At 55.1% G+C, this 26,770-nt stretch overlaps 1 protein-coding gene and 1 pseudogene across 1 annotated transcript; one reads left to right on the top strand and one right to left on the bottom strand.

Annotated features, from left to right (window-relative positions):
* Positions 1–1,424: 1,424 nt before the first annotated feature.
* LOC119114522 (monocarboxylate transporter 12-like) lies at positions 1,425–15,325 on the top strand (annotated as a pseudogene).
* A 5,134-nt stretch (positions 15,326–20,459) lies between these two features.
* On the bottom strand, positions 20,460–25,927 carry LOC119114523 (uncharacterized). The gene is made up of 3 exons (XM_037238628.1): positions 25,864–25,927; positions 21,886–22,059; positions 20,460–21,526 (listed from the first exon to the last, which is right to left on the bottom strand). The coding sequence occupies exons 1-3, from the start codon at positions 25,925–25,927 to the stop codon at positions 21,321–21,323; spliced, it is 444 nt and encodes a 147-aa protein (XP_037094523.1). The 3' UTR covers positions 20,460–21,320.
* Positions 25,928–26,770: the final 843 nt, after the last annotated feature.

The following is a 26,770-nucleotide window of genomic DNA, read 5'->3' as shown; positions in this document are numbered from 1 at the left end:
GCGAAGCGGCGCTAACAGAGCAGACCAGCCGACAAAGGCTCCAGGCCTGCCGGCTGGGCCTCGGTCCAAGCATGGTTGTTTGGATTTCTTCTTTCTTGGACAGGTTTTGCTTGGTTCATTCGCCTTTCATTCCTCATTCGCACCTCATGCTGAACCTCTGCAACATCATCTCCCGACACGCTGCATGCATCAGCCGCGAACAGGTTTACGGCCCCCGCCCCCTCATGGTGGGGGTCCTGCCCGGACTCCCGCGGAAACCCGGAAGGGGTTCCTGCGCCGAGCGGTGTCGGTAGCAGGGAGCTGCCAGACGCATGTAGTTTTGGTCTCACCACTCCCCACTTTCCTTCATCTAATAACCACACAAGGCTCATTGCCGGCTGAAAGTGCTTTGCTTAAAATCGAGCTCAAGAAAAGCTGTACTTTCTTTAGAAGGTTATGCCATGTTACGAACGAACCTGGCTGAAATGTCAGGAGCCCTGTAGCATACATCAAGCACACTATCATGGCTAAGGCGAAATATGATGGGCACCAAATGCTGTGAAACGAGGCGTCAAATAAGCGATGAGTGTCTCATAGCAAGGCGAAACTTATGTTGTTATATGCAGCTTGATGCACCCACAAATGACCCACCACCCTCAAACGGAAATGTGCCCGAAAGGGTTCTTTATGTCTGGTTCCCTGGGCAGATAGGAGAATCGCGTCTTGGTACATTGCTTCCGTTAAGTAGAAAAATAATCCCGAATGTTGAGCGTGTGTCACCGATGATGACAAGTAGCCATTGAAGTCCGTTACATCTTGCTTGTTACCCTGTTACGGCCTGTTACGGCTATGGACTTGCCGTGAACGACACCTGTGTTTCCAGATGTCGTCTGGGTCTCTCATTCCGGATAACATGTTGTTACGTAGTTTAAAAAGACGCTTTGTGGCTCCGGTACGGTATGTTGGAGACGCCGTCGTCTCGCCCCGCCTGGGGCGCGGCACTCGTGTGTGCTCCGCTGTACGTGCCTGCCAGTCGCGCCGTTCGGAGGCGCCCGTAGCGCCGAGTCAGCCGGCGTCTCCTCTACTCGGGGAACTTGCGGCGGCGCTGTGCCCTCTGCTTTACACACACACACACACACACGCACGCACGCACGCACGCACGCACGCACGCACGCACGCACGCACGCACGCACGCACGCACGCACGCACGCACGCACGCACGCACGCACGCACGCACACACACACACAACACACACACACACAACACACACACACACAACACACACACACACACACAGGAGTGCGCGCGGCCGTGCGGTCCTCTCCTGGGCAGCCAGGGCGTCCCGTGCGTCAGTACCCCGCCCCCCCTGACCTGTGCCCTCCTTCGTGGGCCGCAGGGGACAGTATCGCCGACGTGCACGTGGGCGAGCTGGACTTCACGGAAGTTGCCGACCCCGCCGGACGGAGGCTACGGCTGGGTCATCGTCTTCGCCTCCTTCCTCTGCAACATGATCGTGGGACGGCATCGCTTACAGCTTCGGTATCTTCATGCCGGCCTTCGTGGAGTACTTTCGGCGAGGGTGTCGGCAAGGTGGCCTGGGTGGGCAGTCTGCTGAACGGCGTCTACCTCAGCGCTGGTGAGAGCGGGCAGAGCGATACCGCTCCGGTGGCTCTGGAGGAGTGGTGAATCGTGTGCTCCGGTTTGCGGTCGTTTCAAATGTGTGTTCAGCAGGTGTTGATAGGGTCGTGCGGCTGGCGCAAAGTTATAACCAATCTGTACATGGCTCAATATAAGTGTAATTGTTTGTCAAATACTTTGATCATAAGCACAGCGAGACTCCGCAACCCGTCCACTATCCCAATCGTTAGCTGGGCCTGAATGAAAGAGAGTGTGATCTCGATTATTTCAACCGAGATGTTCGATTTTCAGTGCTTTGATAAACGTGTACGGCTGTCGGCCAGTGACCAGGAGTCCGTGTACCGACAGGTCCGATCGTCAGTGGGCTGACGAACGTGTACGGCTGTCGGCGGGTGGCCAGAAGCCCGTGTACCGACAGGTCCGAAATCGTCAGCGGGCTGACGAACGTGTACGGCTGTCGGCCGGTGACCAGGAGTCCGTGTACCGACAGGTCCGATCGTCAAGCGGACTGACGAACGTGTATGGCTGTCGGCCGGTGACCAGGAGTCCGTGTACCGACAGGTCCGATCGTCAGCGGACTGACGAACGTGTACGGCTGTCGGCCGGTGACCATCGCCCGGCGGCATCATGGCCGGCACGGCGTTCCTCATCTCGACCACGGTCAGCAGCGTCTCCTGGCTGATGCTGGTGTACGGAGTCATCGGAGGTAGGTGACGGACGAGCGCGGTGGGCTGGACGGCTTCTTCAGACCGGCCCTGGTGGCCGGTGTGGTATCTGCTGGTGTGGCTCACAGCTGGGATGACTCGTTGGCTATCAGCAGAGGCTGTTGCAAGCTCGGTGGTAGTCTAACCGCGTTTGCAGTGAGTTTGATGAGTAAATCAGAATCGTTCCGGGTTTTGCCTGTGATGTTGACAAAAACGGCTTAAAGGCCTCGGGTGTGTCAGCATGGTGGCATCATGATACATTTATTGGTCAGATGAAGGCCGTGAATGTGTCCCTAAGTTACACACGTGTAAATAATGTGTATTGGGGTGCCATCTCCATCACAGCGAAACTGGTCCTTACGTGCTTCCGGTCACTTGCCCATCTTGTCCTATTCATCCAGGACGTGACTTGCCCCCTCCCCCACCCCTACCCTCCTGCTCTTCCTCCCTGTCCCTGTCTCCGCCCTTTCTTTCCCGATCTAGAACGTTCGTTGTCTCCATCTCTGACCTCGGCCTCGCTCTCTGTCTCGCCTTCTTTTTGTATCTCTCTGTCTTCGATTGGTCGCACATTCGCCCCATTCCACTGCACCGACACGTGGAGCTCAGTTCTTCACCTCGGCCGCCCGGGCGTCAACTGCACTCTTCACTGTTCAGCTGGGCGGCTTTGTTTGCACCCCCCTGCCCCTCCCCGTCCCGCCGCCGCCCGTGCCGTCAATATCTGGCGGGTGGTGAGCCGCGCCCGCCGCGCCAGGTCAGGCGGCGGCCGCGGCGGCCGAGGCCGTGGCCGGCCCGCCGGGCGGTGACGAGCTGTGCCGCAGCTGCGCGGCCACACTGACACCATCCCGCTGTAATTACTGCTGCGGACCTGCACGCCGCACAGCGGCAGCGCCGGGGCTGGGTCCCGGCCACTCACCTGTGGGTCCCCGCTCTGGGATCTGGGTCCTCCATCAGTCGGATCTGGGTCCTCCGTCAGTGGGGTCTGGTTCCTCCGTCAGGGGGATGTGGGTCTCCCGTCAGTGGGAGGTGGGCTCCCCGGTCAGTTGGACATGGATCCCTGGTCAGCGGGATGTGATTCCCGTCAGTGGTATGCGAGTCTCCTCAGTGGGATGGAGGTCCCATCAGTTGGATATGGGGTCCCGTCAGTTGGCTGTGGGTCCCCGTCAGTGGAATGTGGGTCCTCTGTCAGATTAAAGTGTATCCCCCGTCAGTGGGATGTTCTCCCTCCGCCAATGGGATGTGGGTCCCCACCACTAGGATGTAGGCTCCGCGTCAGTGGGATGTTGTCCTCCGTCGGTGGGATGTGGGTCCCCTGCCAGCGGGATGTGGACCCACCATCATAAGGACGTGAGTCCCCCGCCAGTGGGATGTGGGTCCCCACCGGTAGCATGTGGGCCCCCCGTTAGCGAGATGTCCCGTTTCAGTTGGATGTGGGTCCCCGTCAGTGGGATGTTGTCCTCCGTCAGTAGGATGTGTCCTCGTTCAGTGGGATATGGGTCTCCGGCCAGTGGGATGTGGATCCCGTCAGCGGAATGGGAGTCTCTCGCCAGTGGGATGTTTGGTCCCCTGTCAGTGGGATGTTTTCCTCTGCCAGTGGGATGCCGGTCCCCCGTTAGCGGGATGGGTCCCCCGTCAGCGGATGTTGTCCTCCGCCAGTGGGATGTGGGTCCCTCGTCAGTGCGATGTTTTCCTCTGCCAGTGGGATGTCGTTCCCCCGTCAGCGGGGTGTGGGTCCCCGTCAGTGGGATGTGCGTCCCCGGCGGCGGACGGGGTGTGGCTCGCTCAGTCGCCGGGATGCGGCCGGATCGCCCTGTTGACGGGCGCCGTGTTTTTGGCAGTGTGTGGGCGCGATGTGATTGGTGCTCAGGATGTAGCCAATCGTTGGGTCGCGGTCGCCCCGCCGACGGCCGGCCTCGCGCGGGGTTACGCATTCAGGCTGCTCAGCCGCGCGGGGGCTGTTATCACTATGCTGTTCACTGGTGCCTTCGTGATAACGCTAACCGTGACATTTCTGTCGTCACTTAGGTTGGGTTTGAAGTTTCCTTACTTGGGATATGGTTGATAGCAAGCTGACAGGGATTTCCGCTTCTTACATCTTGCGATTTCGGGCTCGCGGAATGTTTGTAATGATGGTATCTTGTCCCCCAAAGTGGCGCCGGCTGTGCAGTTGCCCTGTGCTGTACGCGGATGAACCTGCTTAATTTTACACATGGTGTCGTAGGCTACCGTTGCCATTCTACTGTAGACTACCCAGGGCATCAGCATCAGCATGGAGTAGCTCTTCGGCACCGTGAAGCACTTTCGTCGGTGCCGTCACAGGGTTGGCACTTGTTGAATCATCCAGGTACTCTCCACCTTGTCGATGAAGAAGGATAGGAACGTTAGGGGTTGTCTCGTTTGCTGGCACGATGGCTGAATCTTTGTTGTTTTTCGCTTGGTTTTTGTTCGAGTGGTGTAAACACGCTAGCCTGACTTGGAAGCTCCCTGTTTTAAGCTGATGACCTATGCCTGAGCCTCCGCGTGGTGTGGCTTCCGGCGTCGTCAGTGGAATCCTGGCTAACGGCCGCCCGCCCCGATGTCCCGAGGTCGCTCTCGAGCGCCTCGGGCCAGGCGCGGCCGGGACGTGTCAGCCCGTCCCACCTGGTCACTGACCTCGGGTCCAGTGAGGCCGGGCGAGCCCCCTTCCCCGCCCACACCCTCCCCGTGGGCAGGAGCACCGGGCGACAGCGCCCTTTGTGCCGGCGCCGCCCGGCCGGCTGTGACTTTGTCCGCGGCTCGCGAGCGACGGTTGTGGTGCGGCCCGGTGATACGCCGCTCCGTCGGGGGGGGGGGGGCGGTGCAGGGGGGACTGGGACAGCCGACGGTCAAGGCCGGCCGCTATCGATCGGCCACCCTTCGCCGGGCCGCTCGACAGCTGCCCTCCAAAGATAGTTGCCTGATTGATATGGACGGACGTCCCGCGCGCCGCCGCCGCTGCCTCGCCGACGGTCGCGGCGCTGTGTGGTGATGGCGTGCGGGGGTGGGTGGGTGTCGCCTGCAGCCGCCCGGCCAACGGTCCTCCCACAGGGCCTCCCACCGGTCCTCCCACCGGGCCTGGTATCGGCCGCGCGCTGACCGGTGCCCGGGGACGGGCAGCGGCAGGTCGGGAGGTCTGGCGCAGAATGCCGCTGGGGTCGGCGGGATGAGATCGGACGGTGGACGAGGATGGCGCCGCGGGCAGCGTGACGCTCCCGGCGGCGTCGACTGGGGTTTAATCACTACGGCAACAACGCAGTGTTTCTTGTGCAGTCAGCCACAGAAAGGGGATCACTTCACATGCTGCAGTTTTGTTGTCGCGAAGCAACAACAAGCCTGTAACGTAGGTCCATAAATGATTATATATATATATATATATATATATATATATATATATATATATATGATACACTTGTTGTTTTCTTCCTCACTGTCTACAGAACGAGTAAGTTGATGGGGATCAGGATTCGATGGATTTGACCCACGTGCCCGCCAGTCTTGACTTACTGCGGCGCGTGAGGAATTCCAGTCATTGTGCTGATAGTTGACCGTCGCGTTAAACTGAGACCTCGTAACGTGACGTTGATGAGTCGCCTCTCCACCCACCGTTGTAATGGCTCAGAGTGATGTCTGTGGCCTAACGTTATGTACACCTCCCTGCTTATTTTATGTTGCCCTAGAGACGTTCGCCAAGCGAACCAGTGACAAGATATTGCAATAGCATATTTAGATCGGTACCCATCTACGTGCAGTATGGTATCATTTTCGCGATCATGATCTCGATACGAGACAAAGCGTCCACAAATAGCATGCATACTTATCCGTGTCCAAAGTTAGCGCTACGTGTCACCTAGAGTCACGTGCAGAGCAGCTGACAGCTGCTGATGACTCTTTGTTTCATGATAAAACCCAGCGTGATCATCAGCGATATACGCTGTTTATCGCGCTGGTAGGCTGCCACGGCAGATAAGCACCGTTTCGGGGCGTGGGGCATGGTACGATACTCATGGGATGCAGCGTTGGTGGGGTGGGCACGACCGAAGCTGGGCTGGATGTGTAGGGCAGCGGCACCAGCTGACGACCGCCCCTCGTGCTCCAGGTCTGGGCTTCGGCCTGATCTACCCTACCGGCGATCGTCACCGTCAACTACTACTTCGAGTCGCGCCGCGCGCTGGCCACCGGCATCGCCGTGTGTGGGTCTGGCGTCGGCACGTTCGTCTTCGCCCCCTTCGCCTCCTACATGCTGGGCCAGTATGGATGGAAGGGTGCCAACATGATCCTGGCTGGCATCATCTTCAACGCCGTGGTGCGTTCCATTGGGTGGTTTACGCGATGGGACGGGCCGGTGTGCGTTGCGGCCGTGCATTTGAGATTTGCGAAGACCTTGGCGTTGTGTCATGACTCCTTATCACTGCGAGGTCATGGTGGTTTCGAAGGCAGGTCAGCACGCCCATTCCAGGTGCGTGGGGCGTGGGGCTGCACCTCTCCACTGACACCGCCCGGTCCTGACTCGACCCATGCCGCCAGGTGTGCGGGGCGCTGATGCGTCCGCTCGTCTACAAGAAGCCCAAGGCGAGCCAGAAGCCGCTGCTGCAGAAGATGGCCGAGGACAAACAGCGCCAGTTGAAGCGTGGTTCCAACGTCTCCGACAGCTTCTTTTTCGTCCAGCTGCCGGACGGCACGCTCGAGCGCCGGCCCAAGTGGAAGATGAACGCCGACCCGGGCGTGCACTCGTCGCGGGCGCTCAACGAGTTCGGCTCGCCGTCGGCGGCGCTGCCGACGATCGCGGAGGCGGCGCGCACGGGCGGCTCCAGCTCACCCGAGGAGGGCGCCGCCGAGCCGCGGCCGTCCCAGCCGCCGCCGCCGCCGCCGCCCGGCTCGCTGGCGCCCGCCGCCGACCGCAACGGCCATTGCCTGCCGGCTGACGCCAAGGACGGCCCGGCGGCCGGCGAGGAGCAGCAAGCCGAGAAACCGGCTCAGGAGGACCCCGGCGACGGCGGCGACGCGCCTGCCCGCAAGGATGGCCCCAAAGCCAACGCCAAGGAAGGCGACAACGACTCGGAGAAGGCCAGCGACGAGGAAAAGAACGACGTGGTGCCCGAGCTGCCGGGCGAGGACCTCGAGCTGGGCCGGCGCGGCAGCAAGAAGGAGGTGCGCACTCGTGCCGTCAAACGACGCAGCAGCGTGCCCAAGGGCGAGCCGCCCGCCGCCACCAACGGCGCCGCCATGCCCAAGAACGTGTCGACACCGTCGTTCGGCCAGCAGCAGCGGCGCGGCTCGGGCGCGCGCGCGGCCGGCCTGCGCCTGAGCGCCTCGGGCAACAGCCTGAACCCGGACCTGCGCCGCTTCTCGTTCCACAACCGGCGCGGCACGGGCCCCAGCCAGGAGGACCTCTGGCTGTGCAGCAACACGAGCGTGAGCGCGGCCGGCTCGCGCGGCTCGCTGCCGCGCCCCGGCGAGATGTTGCGCCCTATGAGTCGGCGCGACATCTTCTACAGCGGCAGCATCGCGCACCTGGCGCAGTACCAGAGCCAGCGCAGCCTGGCCTCGTACCGCGCCTCGGTGCTCTCGCTGCCCCGGGACGGATACGCCGACCAGCAGCACGACCCCAGTGAGAGACGCACCGGCAGCGCTCGGCTGGCTGGGCTTCACGCTGTGGAACCGCTGGGGGAGGGGGCATATTCATGTCGGTAAAATTCGGGTCATGGTGGACATATCAGTATCTTCTGTAACGGATTTATCCTGGTGTTCGTTTTTGTATTGCTTGCGTTGAATTCACTAGTCACAACATATTTTGCCCCCCCCCCCCCTCCCTCTCTCAAAAGGATTCCCTGTCTCTGCTTTTGGAGTGTCACTACTGCTATCGGATTACCATTCTATTGTTACCCTGTTATGTAATGCATGGATCCAGCCATTCACAGCAAAGGAAAGGCTGGATTTTCGTGCTAATCACGGCTTACAATAGTAAAGCCCATAAGTGTAAAGACTATACATGTATCACGATCTGTCTTTGTTCTGTAACTGTGGCCCCTATCACCACTCAATCAGTGTGGTCCGCTATGTCGTGGCGGCGGCCGTTCTCGGCCGGACCCCGTTCCTACCACGCGTCGGTGTGCCGCCCCGGCAGACTCCTGGGCGTGCGTGCTGCCGGCCGGCTGCGGCGTGCTGGCCGAGATGATCGACATGAGCCTCCTGCGCAACCCGCTCTTCATCCTCATCTGCGCCAGCAACGTCTTCGGCATGCTGGGCTTCTACGTGCCGTTCGTGTACATCGTGGACTCGGCCATGATGAAGGTGCGGGCGACGGGCCGGGGCGGCGGCCGTCGCCAGTCGCGCGGCCGGCCGGTCTGTGGGCACCGGCGGTGCGCTCGGACGGACGACCCTGACGCCGGCCCTGAGAGTGGCGGGCTCAGCCAGCCGCGTCATGCCGGCGCTGTGTGTAGCTGGCGGTCCGGGTGATTGCCCGGTCCAGACCCGCCACCGGGGCAGGACCCCGTGTCGCCGGTGCCGTCCGTCCCACCTCCCGACGGGATCTCGTGCCGCCGATGTCGTCCGTCCCACCTCCCGACGGGATCTCGTGCCACCGGTACCGTCCGTCCCACCTCCCTCCCGACGGAGGCCCGTGCCACCGGTGCCGTCCGTCCCACCTCCTGACGGGATCTCGTGCCGCCGGTGTCGTCCGTCTCACCTCCCGACGGGGTCCCGTGCCACCGGTACCGTCCGTCCCACCTCCCGACGGGATCTCGTGCCACCGGTACCGTCCGTCCCACCTCCCTCCCGACGGGATCTCGTGCCACCGGTATCGTCCGTCCCACCTCCCTCCCGACGGAGGCCCGTGCCACCGGTGCCGTCCGCCCCACCTCCCGACGGGATCTCGTGCGGCCGGTACCTTCCGTCCCACCTCCCTCCCGACGGGATCTCATGCCGCCGGTGTCGTCCGTCCCACCTCCCTCCCGACGGGATCTCGTGCCGCCGATGCCGTCCGTCCCACCTCCCTCCCGACGGGATCTCGTGCCGCCGGTGCCGTCCGTTCCACCTCTCGACGGGCCCCATACCGCCGGTGTCGTTTGTCCCCTCTCGTTAGCCTGACTGTGCTGCCGGACAGGGCGTGGAGCCGGACTCGGCGGCTTTCCTGCTGTCGGTGATCGGCATCACCAACACGCTGGGCCGCGTCATCTCCGGCTTCATCACCGACTTCCCACGCGTCGACGCGCTCTTCGTCAACAACGTCTGCCTGATGCTCAGCGGCGTCTGCATCTTCCTGATCCCCTTCTGCTCCAGCTATGCGAGCTTCGTTGTCGTCTGCGTGGCTTTCGGGTTCTTTGTCGGTGAGTGGATTCGATCCCAGTGGCCGATGGCTCTGGGGTACGGTTCATTAGACGGATGTCGACAGATTGTATTGCATGCGTTGCTGACTGCGTTATACTGTTACTGGCATTGTAGTCACTGGCGGCATTGGCAGCAGTCCTATGAATAATTTGCGAACGTGACATTCTGATAGCTAATGGAATTCGGCCTATGTAGTAGAGCTCATCTGGTCTCGGTTGGCATTTGCTTCGTATCTTGATAGTTCTTAACATGGTAATGTTCATGGACCAAAGGTGGTGATGATCCATGAGATATCACATGAGGCCTGTTCCATTGACGTTGGTGTACGCTGTGCATGTTTCCTGCCTTCGCTTGTATCGAGAGGCGTTCATCAGGCTCACCTACTTTCTGTTTTCTCGATGTATGCTTTGCGGTTCTAACTGGTCACAACACCACAATGTAAAACGTATAGAGCCGCCTGAAAAAGGTGCTAAGAATCTGACCAGTCAGCACGTTTGTTAGTCGCTGTGTGTCAGTGTCCACCCATCTTATTGAGATGCTCAAAATAGCTAGACGACAATCATGCAAGGACGAATTGTAGAATTCCAACCGGTTTGCATGCCACGTAGTCCAGGCTCATACCTAGCACAATACGTCCAAGGGTTTGCGTCGCCCTCTGCCGTGCCTTCTGTACGAAATCCCGTCTCGCGGCTGTGCGTCGTTGCTGTGAGTACCGCAGCGACTGGCTGCGGCTGGCTTGGCGTGCGATGACACGGCCTGCTCGGTCTGGGCCGCAGTGGTCGGTGCCGGCCCGGCGGCGGGCGCGGTACCAGTGTCTGTGTGCGCGCTGTTCCAGCCTCCTTCATATCGCTGACTTGTGTCATACTGGTCGACCTGCTGGGCCTGGATAAGCTCGTCAACGCGTTCGGCCTGGTGTGCATCTGTCGCGGCCTCTCTGCCATTGTAGGGACGCCGCTTGCAGGTGACGTCCCGGCGGCGCTCGGCCGCACCCGCGCGCCCCGCTGCGGCACGCTGCCCCCGCACCGGGGCGCGCTTGGCCGCACCCGCGCGCCTCAGTGCGGCGCACCGCCCCACACCGCACCGCACCGCCACCACCTGCCCCACACTCCGCCCCGGCACGTTTACAGGAGGCGCGCCGCCGCCGTCGCCGCCGGGTACGGTACGATTGACCCGCCTCTGTTGCAGCCGGATACATCTCGCTCACCTGTATCGTGCTGGTTGACTTGCTGGGTATTGACAAGCTGTCGAACTCGTTCGGCCTGCTGATCCTGTTCCGTGGTACAGCGAGTATGGTTGGCCCGCCCGTGGCAGGTACGTGGACCGGCCAGGGACTCCCCGCCCGCCCCTGGGTGTGCCTGGTGCCCGTAGTCAGCTGACTGGTCCGTGCGTTGTGAGCCCGCCGCGCCGTGTACGTGTACACCTCAGGTGTTGCACTGCGAACACCTCTGGTGGTAGTGAATGGGGAAACCCCAATGTCCTTGGAGTATGTGTGCGTAGATGAACTGTGTTGTAGCATCTAGGTGCATGCAGTATCCCGGGAATGGAATGTGTTCTTAAGTCACGGTACTAGCAAAGCATGCGATCCCAAAAGTATATGCTGATTTGGTTTTCGTTCACCGTGGGCTGGGTAATTGTTTTTCATAAGCGCATTCTGAGCTATGAAAAATAAAGATATAGTATGCAGCTGCACGTATGTAGTCTGGTATCCTCGTTTTGTAAAATGCTAAGCTTCTTGTGTTTCGCTCGTACGTGCCGAAGGGTTCGTAAGGCTTTCTCTGTCAAGCATTGGTAAAAGCATGAACTGCGGGATTTCTGCGCATCATAGTGGTCCAATGAAATAATTTTCGAAACCGATGTTGCGTTCTCCAAATCATGTATCTGTAGGAGTGATGATTGTTTATTCGAACATAGACGTTTGAACACAATTAGTTTTATTTGCACGGCATAATGTGCTGCTATGGGTGCAGGCTGCTTACGCCGGCCATATTGTGTTTATCACCTTAAAAATAGCACTGAATAATCCAGTCGTATAGCTAAGGCTGAGTGCTTCTCCATTGTTAATGAGTTCGACATGATTAATGGCATGTTCTGAGCAAGCGAGTGTCCTTATCTTTGATAATTTCAGACACCTGTAGATTTCGTTTGATAGACGTTGTGGTACCAACTTTAAGCTCGTTCTTGTATGGCTGATGTGTTTAAATAGAACCGTTTTCGGATAGCGTCATCGATGAGCCGAGGCACCACTGTACTAGTCCTGTATCACATGCAGTTTTGCATGTGCAGACTGACCGCGAGAAACGGTTGCGACGTACATGAAACCATTGCAAATTTACCGAAACTTTGTAATTGTGTACGTGTGGGAACTACCATGTTTTATTTCAGCTTTTATGCTGCATTGTGAAGTAAAACAACCTGTGTTACGAATATCTTGAAACCCGTTGGTGATGTGAGGTGTGATGCCAGTGCGCCATCCTCTCCCGCACTGTCTGTGACATCTGCATGGCGCGGCGCGTGCTGTGTGCATGTGCGTGCGTGTGTGCGTGCGTGCGTGTGTGCGTGCGTGTGTGCGTGCGTGCGTGCGTGCGTGCGTGCGTGCGTGCGGCCTCATCTCGCTGGGATGACACCGAGGAGAGATGCGGGGTCCTGGGAGGGCCCCAGGTAAAGACGCCGGGTCCTTGGGAGGAGACGCGGGGTCCTGCGAGAGCCCCTGGGAGAGATCTTGAGTCCTGGGAGGGTTTCAGGGAGAGACGCCGGGCTCTGGGAGGGCCCCGTGGAGAGACGCCCGGTCCCGGGAGGGTACCGATTCGGAGTGCAGCAGAGCAGGCTGTCGCCGGCGGTGAGTTAAGCGGTACTCTGGTCAGTTTTTCAGCCTGTGGGGCGCGGCGCGGTGGGGCGCAGGCGCCGCCTGTCCGCCGGAGCAGGGTAAGCGGCCCCGCCCCTCCCCCTTCCCCACCACCACGCCTGAGCAATGCCACTCACACCAACGCTCCGCCCAGTCCAGTCACTGACCCCAACTGCCACAAGCTTTCCGGCTATGGCAGCGAGCTGGTGCTTCTCACTCTTGGCTGTGGGATTTTATACCACAATTGCATTCTGTATAATGCTTGTAAATGTGGAACTTATAGCTATCCGCGACTGCCTCACAAGCGCCTAGTTTCTACCCGCACAATGTCGCTGCCCTACAGGCGCGCTGGCTGGCAGCTTAGTACGGAAATAGTATGCGGTTTTGTTACTAACATTTCCTAGAACCACGTTTTGTTGGCTTTAGATTGGACTTGCCTGTTATACCCTGCGTTCGTTTATTTCCAACTGTGGCCAGTTTCATAAAGCGAATAACTTTTTACCGTTTTGGTGAGCGCAGTTGGGACGGACAGATAAAAAACTCTGAAATTTTGTGTCTTCTTGTTCGTCTAAGATTTAGCAAGTATGATCGTTGTAAAAATTTCCCCCTTGTCCTTTGCTAAGACAGTGTGATCTAATGCATGACACTGCAGTTTCGCTTTATGAAACCCACCATTATCGGTCGGATTGTCTGATTTCCCCGTGGAACTCCGCTATTTCAACTATGTTTACCACCTTGACTGCACGTGCCTTTGTTTTCACGTGTCCCTCTGTTTGCGTAGTTCATATTGTCGTGTTAGCTCGTGGATGCGTGTCGATTGTTTGAAGCCTGGCATCGTTGTGCTCCCCGCCACTGGACCCCCGGCTCGGTGTTACCATAGCCACCTGCTACACGTCAGGCTGTCTGGGGGTCGCGGTATGGTGCTTGCGAGCTGCTCGGAGGATGCTGCTGGGGGCGCCCCGTCCGGGGCACCTGCTGCACCATGCTCTCTGGGTCGGACCGTATCAGGGGGTGCTGCTGCTTGTGGGCTATGTTCGTGCTGGAGCTAGTGCGCTGCTACGATTGCTTACCTGTTCCCGAGCTGATGCGAGCTTTCGATGTGGATGGGGGAAAAGCTCTATGGAGAGCTTCGCCACAAACCCGTCGCGGAATTTGATTAGGATAACCCGCTCACGTTTAACACCTATTAGATAGAGCCCGCCTCCGACAGACCGGACACGGTGGATAAGGACTCACTAACCAATCTAGATTATGATAGCAAGGGAAACAACGAATGTCGCACTGGTTAGGCTCAGTGTTCTACTAATGCCGGGGTGGCACCCTATTGTAGCGCGCCTCTGGCGGGGTGCCGGGAGGTTTTCCAGCTCAGGAGCCTGTCGACAGGTCGTCCTGTAGAAGGGTTGCCTGGCTGAAGGGGCGCGGCGGTGGTTTGTAGCTCGGCACGGAATGGAATCTGGAGGGCCGTGGTGACGGTTTGTAGCTCGGCATTGAATGAAATTCGGGACGGTGCGGCGGTGGTCGGTAGCTCTGCATTGAATGGAACCTAGAGGGCCGCGGCGGTAGTCTGTATCTCAGCATTGAATAAAATCTGGAGCGACGCGGCTTGGTCTGTAGCTCGGCATTGAATGAAATTCGGAGCGGCGCGGCGGTGGTCTGTAGCTCGGCATTGAATGGAACCTAGAGAACCGCGGCGATGGTCTGTAGCTCGGCGTTGAATGGAACCTAGAGGGTCGCGGCGGGGGTCTGTAGCTCGGCATTGAATGGAACCTAGAGGGCCGCGGCGATGGTCTGTAGCTCGGCATTGAATAGATTCGGAACGGTGCGGCGGTGGCCTAGCTCGGCAATGAGTGTTGTCGCGTTGGTCTCTGTCTGCCTGTTTGCCATCCGTATCCAATCATCCACAACCTGTCCGACCCAGAACTGTTTCACTTTGTACTAGATCCTGCCCGACCTCATCGAGTTCGTTTGGTGGTTCTTCGCTCTTTAGCTCTCTACGCGCCTTGTTTGAAGTGATTTGAACCTTTGTCCCGACCATGGGTCCTGGCCCTTCTGCGGAGCCTGGGATGCGTGTGGTCTGTCGGTGACGTTTCGGTGGCCCCTACTCTGCGTCCTCGCGGGTCCCCTGACCGGCGCCGCCCCTCCTGACCTGTGGTGCCCCAGCTTGTGATGGATTGTCCGCCGCTCTGACCCGGTCCTGTCCGCGACAGGCGCCCTGTTCGACTACACGGGCGACTACGACGTGTCGTTCTACGCGGCCGGCGGCCTGCTGCTGCTCGCCAGCGGTATCAGCTGCCTGGTGCCGGTGGCGCGGCGCGTGCTGGAGCGGCGCGGCGGCGGCGGTGGCGGTGGCACCGGCGCCGCCGTCGGCGGCAGCCCCAGCTCGCCCGCCTTGCCGGAGGTCATCGTCAGCGACGAGAACGACGGTTCGCCAGAGGACGCCGTCTGAGTGAGAGACACTGGAGGCCACGCCGCGCGTGAAGGGCGCGGTCGACTAGCGGACAGTATTCGAGGGCAGCCCGAGCCGAGCACGCGTCGGAGGGCGGCCTCAGGGGCCAAACGTCGTGGGACCTGGCGGAGCGAGCCGCACAGGAGCCCCGCGCCAATCAGGACGTGCGTGTGCCGGCGGCTGGGCGCGCTCGTGGTCTGCGCGCGCGCCACGTGTGGATGTCGCTGGTAATGCGGGCGTCGCGAGCGGGGGTGGCCGCGGAGCGGTCCGCTCCTGTGTCGGACGCATCTGAGGCGCGCTGGCTGTCAGTGCCGACGCCGCTTGTGGGCGTGCTCCCAATGTCAGTGGACGCCTAGGAAGATGGCGGGGGGGGGGGGGGGGGGATAGAGCTGTGAGATGCAGCAGAGCTTTGCGGGGCCTACGGCCCCCCGCTGGCTGGTCAGCGAGGTGTTGACTGAGGGTGCGAAGGGGATTGGCTGGGATGAATGAGGGCGTGCCGCCCGGCCGCGTGCCACGTGGAGGTGATGCAACTGTGATACTCTGTCCTCCCCATCCGAGGGCATTTGTCGAGACAGCGTCTGGACACGCCCCCAGTCGCAGGCCCCGACAGACGTCCATAGCTGAGCAGGGCTGCGGCGGCGGGCGCCGCAACCGTCAGAAGTGCGCCGCCCTCGACGCAGCTGTATCCGCTCGCCGTGGGCGCGGCGCAGAGCCGAAATCGCAGTCCCCGGGCACGCGCCTAATCGTAGACTCACTGTGTTAGGCATTGATTGTGAAGCTGCGATTTGGGGCCCTCAAATCGTCGCGCCGCGCTGTGTGCCGTGCAGCACGCTAGCCGAAGTGGATGAATGTCCAGACGCGTGCGCGATTTGAGTGCCGCGGGATGTTGTGTGTCCGGAAGCCTGTGGTATTTGTCGTGTGTCCAGAAGCGAATGGTGTTTGTATCATGGCGCACCTCCAATCGCTTTTAATATAAACATGTGGAAGATGACATGCCTATGCTGCTCGCAGTCGGATGGGCGATTGACCTGGAGGCCCCTGCTCCTGCCAAGGCACTGGGACGATCTCCATAGTACGGCTTCTGAGCCGCCACCGGTGTCATTACTGGAGGAGCATGGCTATGGTGGCGGTCCAGCTTAGAGTGTCACACCACTTAGCCGCTAGGCTCCCGCGATACCCAGCAGACGATATTTGCTAATTTTCCCAGCAAAAAAGAATGCCCTTCCTGCGCCAGTAACGCGAAAGCCATCAGGACTTGTTCAATTGCTCAGATCACTTGTGCTCGCCTTGTGCTTACTTGTGATCACAGTGCTCGCCCTTCCTGCCAGGGTGGGAGGCAGGCGACGCCATATAGCCTCAGCAGCTGAGTGCGTCGTAAAGCCCCAATGACACACACACACACAGATCCCTTGTGATGAATGCGACCGCCGTGGCCAGGTGGTAACAGTGCATGTCCTTTTGATGGCGGTCGGTTTGGTGAAATTTTAATTGTGCGAAATCGGTCTAGAGTGCGATGTGTGATTGCCGCATGGCTTCGTCCCTTCGCGGCTCACGTATCACGTTCTCTTGGGCTTTTCACGCAAAAATTGGTGCTCGCGTTTTCCAAACGCAGACCAAAAGTCCTTTGCTCAGCAGACTGTGCTGCTTTCAGTTTCACTACCAAAGTTCGTTCTAAGGGCTCAGCAAGCATTAGTGTAATCTGTCATTTTTCCTCTGGTGCTCATTCACCTTCATGTCACGTACGCTCCAGTTGCAAGTCGGCATCATATTTGAAAATATCCATCGATATTTTCTATCGCTGCCATGGTGTTGATAGAGATGCACGGGAAGACAACTGGCCACGCAGCAGTCTTCGTTGATGGTGCACACCTGGTGCAGTCGTAGTGGGATGTATTTATCATGGAATATCGCTGCTATATGAGCCGAGACGACATCCTTGCCCAGCATTCACCACGTTGGCGCGGAATCACGTGATGGAAGAGGGCACGCTGGTGACCGTCGGGATTAAACAGCAGCCCGCAACCCCAGACAGATAGAAAGCTTGTAATGAAAATATCCGATATTCATTGTACCACCATTGTACCACGAGGTACTCATTAAGATCATGTTGTGCGAAAGCATGTGTGAAATTAAACATAAAGCACTCCCCGTGAGTAATGTGATAAAATCGTCTACCACTATTTTCTCAAATACAGTTAGGCAGACGCCCTCATGTTGGGAATGCTTGTTTTCATCGTCTGTTTAAACGATGGACGTGGACGGGCAGAGGACGCCGTTCCAAACCGTTGTGCCTCTGAACGAGAAGTGACGCTCCCCTGCTTCAGTTCGGACGCGTGTCAAACGGATTGGCCCTCGCTGCCACGTGTCAATGTCGCTCACGACGCGGGCTGATCGAGAGAGCGCTGCCAGCTGAGCTGGCTCTCCAGTGGCCATGCTATTTTATTTCCTTATGCATGCTCTGTACTGAATGAGTTTACTCATGCTCAGCCAGCCCAACTGCCTCCGGGTGGCACTGGCATGCCCGTCCTTATGAAATTCTGCTATCACTCTGGCCGATAGCACTTTTCAAATGCAGCACCTATGCAGCGGCGTCTACAGTACCTTCAGCAGTGATGCTGTAAAGCACATGCGCTATCGCTAACGATTGCATCGTTTCGCGCACAATAATGTTGGGCATTAGATTACGACGATTAACTATCGCAACTAGGATCCGTATGCACTTCTGCATAATTGCACGACTGATTTCCCATAAGATCCTGTCTGGAGTAATTCAAAGACGGGGTATTTGGGTGTTTTCGGAGTATTTGGGTATTTGAGTAGTTGGGTGCAAAAACCTGATTGTTTTTCACAAAGAAAAAACCTCAGGTATTTGCATCTTCTTTGCTGTGCTAACGAATCGATGGTCCACGCGAGCCTACACGGCGGAGACCTCCGATGCGCTGAGCTTTTCCTAAGAGCTGACTTTTTCCTGATTATTGGATAGGCTCTTTTGCATTCCGTTGTTTGCGAACCTTGAACTGAATAATTCAAAGGCTCCCTCCATGACAAGCCTGGTTACATTCCGTGGGCCTCGTCTCACAAATAGTTGAAAGTCATTCACGTGCTATATAAGCTTTGTGACAATGGCAGACGATTACGCTCGTTTTTGAAGGTACTTCACACAATGATATTCATTGATAAGCCCTAGTACACACTGCAGCCTATGGGCATCGGAAAGAGCGCGGTGTCTCGAATTTTAACCTGTTACGTGCTGGAAATGACCCTTGACGCAATACTGTACTGATGGTGTAACGCGACATGGCATCTCAGTGCTATCAGCCACCAGTAGTGGCAGATAGTCACATATCTCTGATAGGTCAACCAAGCACATCAGCCTATCTAACCGACATCCACCGATCGAATGCACTACCTGACATGCTCATCAGGGGTGTCACGTTTTCGACTTTGGCTGGGGCGGCGCAGCCAATAAGGTTTACTTGACCTTCCCCAAACCAGATTTACTCCGCATTTCGGCCACTTAAACTTGTGTTCTCGATATCAAGGACTGTATTGTTTTTCAAACATCTTCCGAGGCAAGGTGGCTTTACGGAAGAATGATTGCTGAACCGTGTGAAGTGGCACTGAGCTCGTACGTCCCCAGTGAACATGTGGATAACTTGGACAGCGTGCTTGAAGGCTGACAACCGGACGGGTTATCGGAATGCCCATCTTGTCGTTCACTCTGGGACGAGTCCCACGAAATGGGTTAGTCGTCCTCCCCGACGCCTTTTTTGTGACGCAGTCAGGTGCGAGATATACCGCGGAACTGTAATCGAAACCCGCGGTCACCATCACACCGCGCTATGTGTTAACCCCCCTCCCCCATGAACCCCAATGAGTACTATGAGAGCAGTCCGTATACCACAGCTGCGGAGGGCGATGGGCACGTCTTCTGATCCCCAGTCGTGTAAGTGCATCGTGCCAAAATATGTCATCGCTCCCGTGAGAATGGTTGCCCGGAATACCGAGCGAGGTCCACCGCCTGTGCGGCACATTCTCGACTTAAAGACGAGGGCGTATGCTCATAGTAGCCCCAGTGGTTCAAACTAACGTGGTTTTGAGCCCCATTATTCAATGTTCTGCTCGGACAGGGAAACCTCACCGTTCGGGTAGGGGTAGCTTCGGGGGGTTTGAACACTGGATGAGGCCAGCGGCTCATCCAAACGAATACAGATAGACTCATTCATAAGAACACAAATGTAGTTGTAATTTGTCAAGTATATTTGACATATATTTTTAACATACAAGTATTTGCATGTGCGTCATTGGCGAACATCTGTTTTTAGCAGCGATTTTCGGCACGGGGTCTGAGTAAGTCACTTTCGGAACAGAAGAGACGAAAAAGAAAAGATGAAACCCCACAGCAAGCCGCTGGCAGCGATGGACCAGGGTCACGCCAGGGTCACAGTGCAGTACATACTGATTACTTCCCTCCAGACAGAAACCCTAGTATGAAAGCAATGTTCGTGGGGGGACCAACGGTCATAGGTCACCTATGCCGGCCGCTGCACTGCCACGGCTGCACGTTCTCCTAGACGCCAGACCAAAAAAGGGACGAGAGCGGGCCCCATGTGTCGCAATCATACTTAAGCCGGAGAAAAAGCTGGCAAACAGCCTGACGTTGGGCTTAGGGCAGGTTCAGATGCACACCTGCGGAGCACCCCGATGCCTCCCTCCCGCCATATCGCGCGACACACCTACCAGAGCTATCACCTCAGTCGTTGTAATTTATATTCTGCTTGCGCTCGTAATTATATTATTCGTAATAATATCGTAATTACGTAATTATATTATTTATATACGATATAATTACACATTCGTTCGATCATCAGTGTCGTATTCATTTCATCGCAACGATGTGGCGTGACGCATAGCACTGGCTTGCAATGGCACGCTGAATGTTAGATGATTCTATTTCCGAGCTAAAGTGGCTACCGTCAGCATAACATGTGAAAGATTAGGGAGCAATCACTTCAGTCACTTGCTGTGCAGAACGTTTAACGTGATTGTTTGTTTGGAATATCATATAAGAGGACGCTTTTGGGGAAAATGGCTTTAAATGAATGTAAGTGATGGCGCGATGGTTCAAACTTTACCCCTTTTTGCGGACCGTTTCGACCCATACATGCATGGATATCCTTGCTTGAGGCTTGCCTTGACTATGTAGAGCCCCAGTACGACGAAGAAATTAAATGAAGGGATATTTGTCATGTCTGTTACATTGCTCACACTTCTCCGTCCATTTCATCTCCCGCGACATCACTCATACACTAGATGCCCTGCGGGTTGGTGATAATGCTCGCTCGCTTTTCGTAAATATTGCCTATATATATATGCAGATATATATATATATATATACATATTTATTTATTTATTTATTTGTATACATACATATATTATATATATTTACACACACACACACACACATATATATATATATATATATATATATATATGTATATATATGCATGTGTTTTATGTATATATTCGGTTCTACACCAAATATAAGCTGTGTGTCTCCCCACCCTAGATATCTCGGAAACTCGTTTTCCAACATCGATGAACAAAACACCATTTGATTTGTTTCAACGAGTTTTCATTCCAAGGTGGAAGTCTGGAGTGCCTGTGGGGAATGTTTCTCTTCATAAAGCCTGACACAATAAGCGCATGGTGGACGCATTAAGTGTTACAGTGTACTCACCATTTCGCCGAAGATATTGATATGCAACACGCATGCTCTAAATAACCATACGAATAAATCCGCGATCTTTAATTCACTCCAAAAACACGTCAGTGTGGCGCGCTAACTTATGCTTCTCACCCTGTAAGCACAGAAAAATAGCTCCCAAAACGATGATCTGGAACCGCCCCTGCCAAGAAGATTTGTTTCGTATTCCAACACAGCGTCCTTTCAACATATCCATCCTATGAAAGTCTCAAAAAATTCGTGGCGCTGCAGCGAACCGTTGATAAGCGAGCAAAAATCATCACAGAGCAGATAATGTGCACACTCTTCCCACCCAGAGAATAAGGTTGCAGTACAACTCTATGTTATGTTAAGGGAAATCTTTAACAAAATTAAGCGTCTACTAAGACGTTTAGCTGGTGCCTACTGCCTACTGACAGTACGTCCACGCTTGTTATTTCACGCGAGTCCGTCTAAAAATACCGGAGCGTGCTGGGCGGCAGCAAAAGATGCTCGTACCGCACGTGCTAGAGCATGGGCATGCGAGCCCCGTCAGCAGACCCCATACACAGGCCACCGCAGTCGGCCAGCGGGCTCCAAATGACGAACCAAAGCAACACACACACGGTCAGATTATCCGGACTTCACCCGACGCCCCAGAGCGCTGCGGCGAGCGTGAGCAGAAGCGTAAGTGCGCAAACGGTCTGTGAGGTGGCGCCGTTGCAGCCATCGTAGTTGCAGGTCAGCACACAGCCATGGAGAGTCTCGTTGGCGAACTTGAAAGCCCCACACTGCGACTCCATGTTCTTCAGCACGCAGTTGCGAATGACGAGGACCTCCCCGGTCCGCGCTGAAAACCAGCACGGCGATGCAAAACTACGAAACGTCATCGCCTCTGAGCGATAGCAGTACGGCACCGTCATAAACTGACACATTTGCAGCAGCAAGTACCACATTTTAAGCTGGCTCAGTGCGGCCTGATTTTCCTGTGACAAGTTACACTCGTTGCTTTAAACATTGTTCTCAGCGCTGCAAACGTCGAGCGTTGCAAATACACTCGCGATCGATGAGCACGGCCAACGGGACGATTATCTGATCTCGCGGTGTCGCAATGCCCGGGATCCCACAGCCTTTCAGGGTTCCACCCAAGCCCCACCCGAGCTTGAATCCATACCTGCATGCCCCGACGTTGAACAGCGCCCCACTCACTTGACGTGCCGGTCAGCTTTACGCAGAAGTTGGCTGGGAACTCGCCCACGTGCTTCTGCTTCGGCACCTTGCAGGCGCGCACGTACGTGGACATGGCCGGGGAGAATGGGTCGTGGCAGGCCGGGTTCGTACCGTTTCGGGACGAGCACTTGTAGCAGTTGATCTCACCCCGGGCTGCGGCGGGAGCACGCCACGTCACGTCACGGTCAGTTGATCTCACCCCGGCTGCGACCGGAGCACGCCACGTCACGTCACGGTCAGTTGATCTCACCCCGGGCTGCGGCGGGAGCACGCCACGTTACGTCACGGTCAGTTGATCTCACCCGGGCTGTGACCGGAGCACGCCACGTTACGCCACGGTCAGTTGATCTCAGCCGGGCCGCGGCCGGCGCACGCCACGTTACGCCACGGCCTGCACCGGTGCACCACAGCAAAGCTGGTGCGCGCCAGAATACTCATGCCCGTGCGTTTGGAGGATTTCTTCAGCTTTTGTTCAACACTCGATTTTTTCCACTTAATTTTGGTTCTGCCACGTGTATCTACAGTTTCGACAATGGATTGCCAAACAGGGATTTTAACACCACTTGAAATCCAGGGTCACGCGTTTTGTGAAAATCGTTTTGCAATGGCTTCATCTACACGAAAACATAAGCTAAATGTATAGGCGTAAGAAGGTTTCAAGAAGTGCTTTGGGCAGGGTCAGGATGTACATTAAGAAACTTAGCTGGGAAGCAAGCCCAGTGACCATGGCGGGGAGGGAATGGAAGAGAGCCGGAGTACATTGTCTGCCCTTAATAAAGTGGCACATTTCGGTAGTAACTAAATGTCACGCTTGCTATGCTAGATGTAGATATACATTTTCCACTGGTGCACAATCTTGCCTATTTGACTCATCCATGATGTTCGGCAAATAAGACTCACCACTTTCCTAAGATTATTCGTCCATTATTCGTCCGTTCCCTGAGAGGGCGAAATTCAGCGAGTGGGTAGGCATCTTGAGTCACTGGGTGTGCGTCTGCCTCAACTGGGTAGATATCAAAATACAGCCTGGACATAAGCTGGTCAGAATTTTAAACGACATTTTTTATCTACCCTGATTCAGAGAATTTTGAGTCAGTTGCCCAAAGTGCACCGAAGTTTTCATGCACCTAGGCTTCACCGGCTACTTTTCAAGGGACACGACCCGTCGCAACAATTTAGGCGGCAACAACGTGACGTAAACGCCAGGGGGCGTGTGTGTCATGTCATTCACACTGGAAATTATGAATAGGACTTTATTGAGCCGGGCATAATTATCCTGTTGCTAATCCGCATTGTAAGTTGGACTCGAAAGCAATGTATCGATTACGATATTCGGAAGTGATGGTTACATGGGGAGTACGTTGGTCAAGCAGAGTCACAAATTATTGAACCTTAATGCCAATGTGTAGCGGCCATTCTGGCTCTTCAAGATTCTGATTTTGAAGGAAATAAACATTATCTTGCTGTTGTCAGTCTATTGGGGATAAGCTAAAGATACATCTTACATATTTGCAGCAACCTAACGGGCGCGTGAGACCAAAACGTCTATGTATGAGCTGATGAGCCCATACATAGATGGGCTCTTGTGCTAACATGGGCTCTTACGCCCATGTCTGCCGATAATGGTAACTTTGCAGATGGAGGAGGCTGGACTTAGGACTTTCAGAGCAGAAGTGATTACGTTGAAAGGCTGATCACATTAAAGAGGGAGGGAACATCCCGCATAGAAACTCTCATCGTACAGGGTCAGTGCCCATAGGACTTTATGGAAAGTGCGACTCATAGTCGTCACAGGTTTCTCAGAAAGACGTTTGCGAAGGATGTACTCGGCAAAGACGGCATACAATCCCAGCCAGGAAATCGCTTTGTGGTTGGCATTAGGGAAGGCAGTCTCCTTAGACGCAGGACGCTACGTGGGCGCTATCTAAGCATGAAGAGCCACTCCGGGCCACAGGACAACAGCGTATTAGCTGTGCGCTGACGTCATGCTCTTTATCAGCTGAAGCTCGCATAAACGGCCCGGTGGCCCTCATAAAACAGGGACGGTGCGCACCAGAACTTGTGAAAGGTGCGACTCGGTCGTCGCAGTCGTCACACGTTTCTCGTAAAGACGTTTACGAAAGATGTGCTCGGCGAAAACGGCGTAAAATCCCGGGCCAGGAAATACCTTTGAGAAGGGACAAGGGCGCTATCTGGAGGACACTAAAGATGAGAGCCCCCTACATCGGTAGAAAGGGCGTCCAGTTATTCGCTTTGACCCCTCACCCGAAGAAACCGAACGCCTCGCGTAAAAGAGCCTGACGTGCCGAGATGAAGAGGCGTGAACATTGCAAACGTGTGTTCAGGGTTCCTAAAACTCTAAATTTGGCAGCATATTAGGCAGCAGTACTCCACGCCAACCATGTGTGCCACTGGGGAGCATAAGTAAGGCAAAATTCGGGGCTTAAGTTGATAAGCGATACGACGAACGAATGCAGCGTATGATGCGGCGGGGTAGAGCAGACGTGGATTTGCATTGAAGTTGAAAGGTTATAAGGACCTGTGGAAGCAACGGCAGCTCATCTTAGGGGAGGGATGGACGAATTTAAGTCGCATTTAAAGTCAGCTTATGTTGCAAACCAAAAACAGATTGGGGGAGTAGGCAAGATGCTCGACAGAGCGTTCTTTACCCAAGTCGTGTCAAACGGGTGTAGCAGGGAAAGAACCTTTTCACGGACTCTATGTCTCTAACCTTAACCAGAGCAGTGAAATGGTCCTAACTCCATCCAGGGCAGTGAGATATCTATGTGTCTCACACGGAATTGGCGAGCATGACACTTGTATACAGTCTGGAAGGAGCACACGGTGCAGCACATTACTGAGTGAGGCTTTTTTTGCAAGATGGCCAGGTTGCCTGAACATATGACTAGCATCGAATGAAACGGATATGAACATAACGAACCTAGTTAGTGTCCTAAAACTACCTTCAGTGGTCTTCCAAGCCACTAGAGCTCTTGCAAGAGGATTCTAGAAAATGTCGCGAAAGTTGCAGGATGTTGCAACAGCAGTTATTGCTTAACAAATCAATATAGCGCCCTAAAACTACCTACAGTGTTCTTGCGGTGCATAAAAGATCCTAAGCACAAATTTTCTAAAGTGCTGCAAAAAGTTGTAGGAGGTTTCAAGACTGATATACTGCAAAACAAAGCGGCATAGCACTCCAGGACCACTTTCATTCTTGTTGAAGAACCCGAGAGACCCTAAGAGGCCATATAGGAAATGTTGCAAAATTGCACGAATCATTACACGAATCATTGTAAACCACGGCGTGCAGCCCTCTGCAACGTTACACATGCGACGCGTATCCGAGGGTGCTTAAACTAGGTTCATAAACTGCTCGTCGCATTATAAGTGATGCCTAAAGTCGAAGCGTTCACTTAAATCACCTCACTTGTTCAGGTGAACAAGGAAAGCTGTAATCGATAAACCAATGCAAATTGTCTTCAGACATGTCAAGAATAAATGCTGTGAGAGGCACTCACAAACCACAAACGAATTGCAACCCAAAAAGGTTTTTTGGTGTCTTCTTACTCATCATATCTTGATTAGGTATGCATTAACAGGTCCTTAAAAAAGGATAAAAAGCTATCGTTAAAAAGTGTGGGGCATTTAAGTCTAACAAACGGTCACCAGGCACCTTTTTTCTCAAGGAATACCCAGCGTGATGAGGCTTGAAATGGAAGAATAAATCATGTCCTGAACGCAGTGGTGATATCTGTCCAAAAGAAAAGCACATGGAGCAAGACCGTGACGTAGTCAGATGTACCGCTTATGGCCTGAAGCTTTGTCCACGCGTCCGATGAAAGCTACTTTTAAACTGCGTCAGACACATGTACAAATGCGTACATGTGAACAAAAGCTCATGCCCGAGAAACTACAAGCACTGAACGGCAAAATTACAAGGTACAAGACACTCACCGAATGAAAGCGATACAGACAACAGCAGCAGCAGCGTCAGACACGTGACACCTTCCTGTGTCATGGCGGTCATGCCAAGAGCAGACGGTCAGCCAGGCAGCGCACCCCACCTGCGGATGTGGTGAGAGGCGTTAGCATATGCCGCGAGCCGCAAGGAATAGACACACTGAAATGAACAGGGAATGAAATTAAGCGGAGTTCGGCCAGGACTGGAACAACACACACACACACCCACACCCACACCCACACACACGCACACACACACACACACATACACACACACACACACACACACACACACACACACACACACACACACACACACACACACACACACACACACACACACACACACACACACACACACACACACACACACACACACACACACACACACACACACACACACACACACACACACATACACACACACACACACACACACACACACACACACACACACACACACACACACACACCACACACACACACACACACACACACACACACACACACACACACACACACACACACACACACACACACACACACACACACACACACACATATATATATATATATATATATATATATATATATATATATATATATATATATATATATATATATGTCCGTAGAGGTCTTGCTGGGTGCACGGGTCGGACCGGCGCCGCTGGCTGGTGAGCGCCGACCCTTGCCACGACTCAAATACATATATATATATATATATATATATATATATATATATATATATATATGCGTACATACAGACAAATAATGGACCATAGCACAACAGATCAGAAAAGTCGGTTACACATAAGCACATAAGAGGAAGCACGTGCGCAAAAAGTCATATTCACTTGACAAGGTACACAATCGGCCCAGATAACCCCGTATCTGGGACATT

This window comes from Pollicipes pollicipes, unplaced genomic scaffold (assembly GCF_011947565.3).
Source record: "Pollicipes pollicipes isolate AB1234 unplaced genomic scaffold, Ppol_2.1 Scaffold_946;HRSCAF=1095_pilon_pilon_pilon, whole genome shotgun sequence".
Taxonomy (NCBI): domain Eukaryota; kingdom Metazoa; phylum Arthropoda; class Thecostraca; order Pollicipedomorpha; family Pollicipedidae; genus Pollicipes; species Pollicipes pollicipes.
The sequence above is the reverse complement of the archived record's forward strand: the minus strand, read 5'-3'. Positions and strand labels throughout refer to the sequence as shown.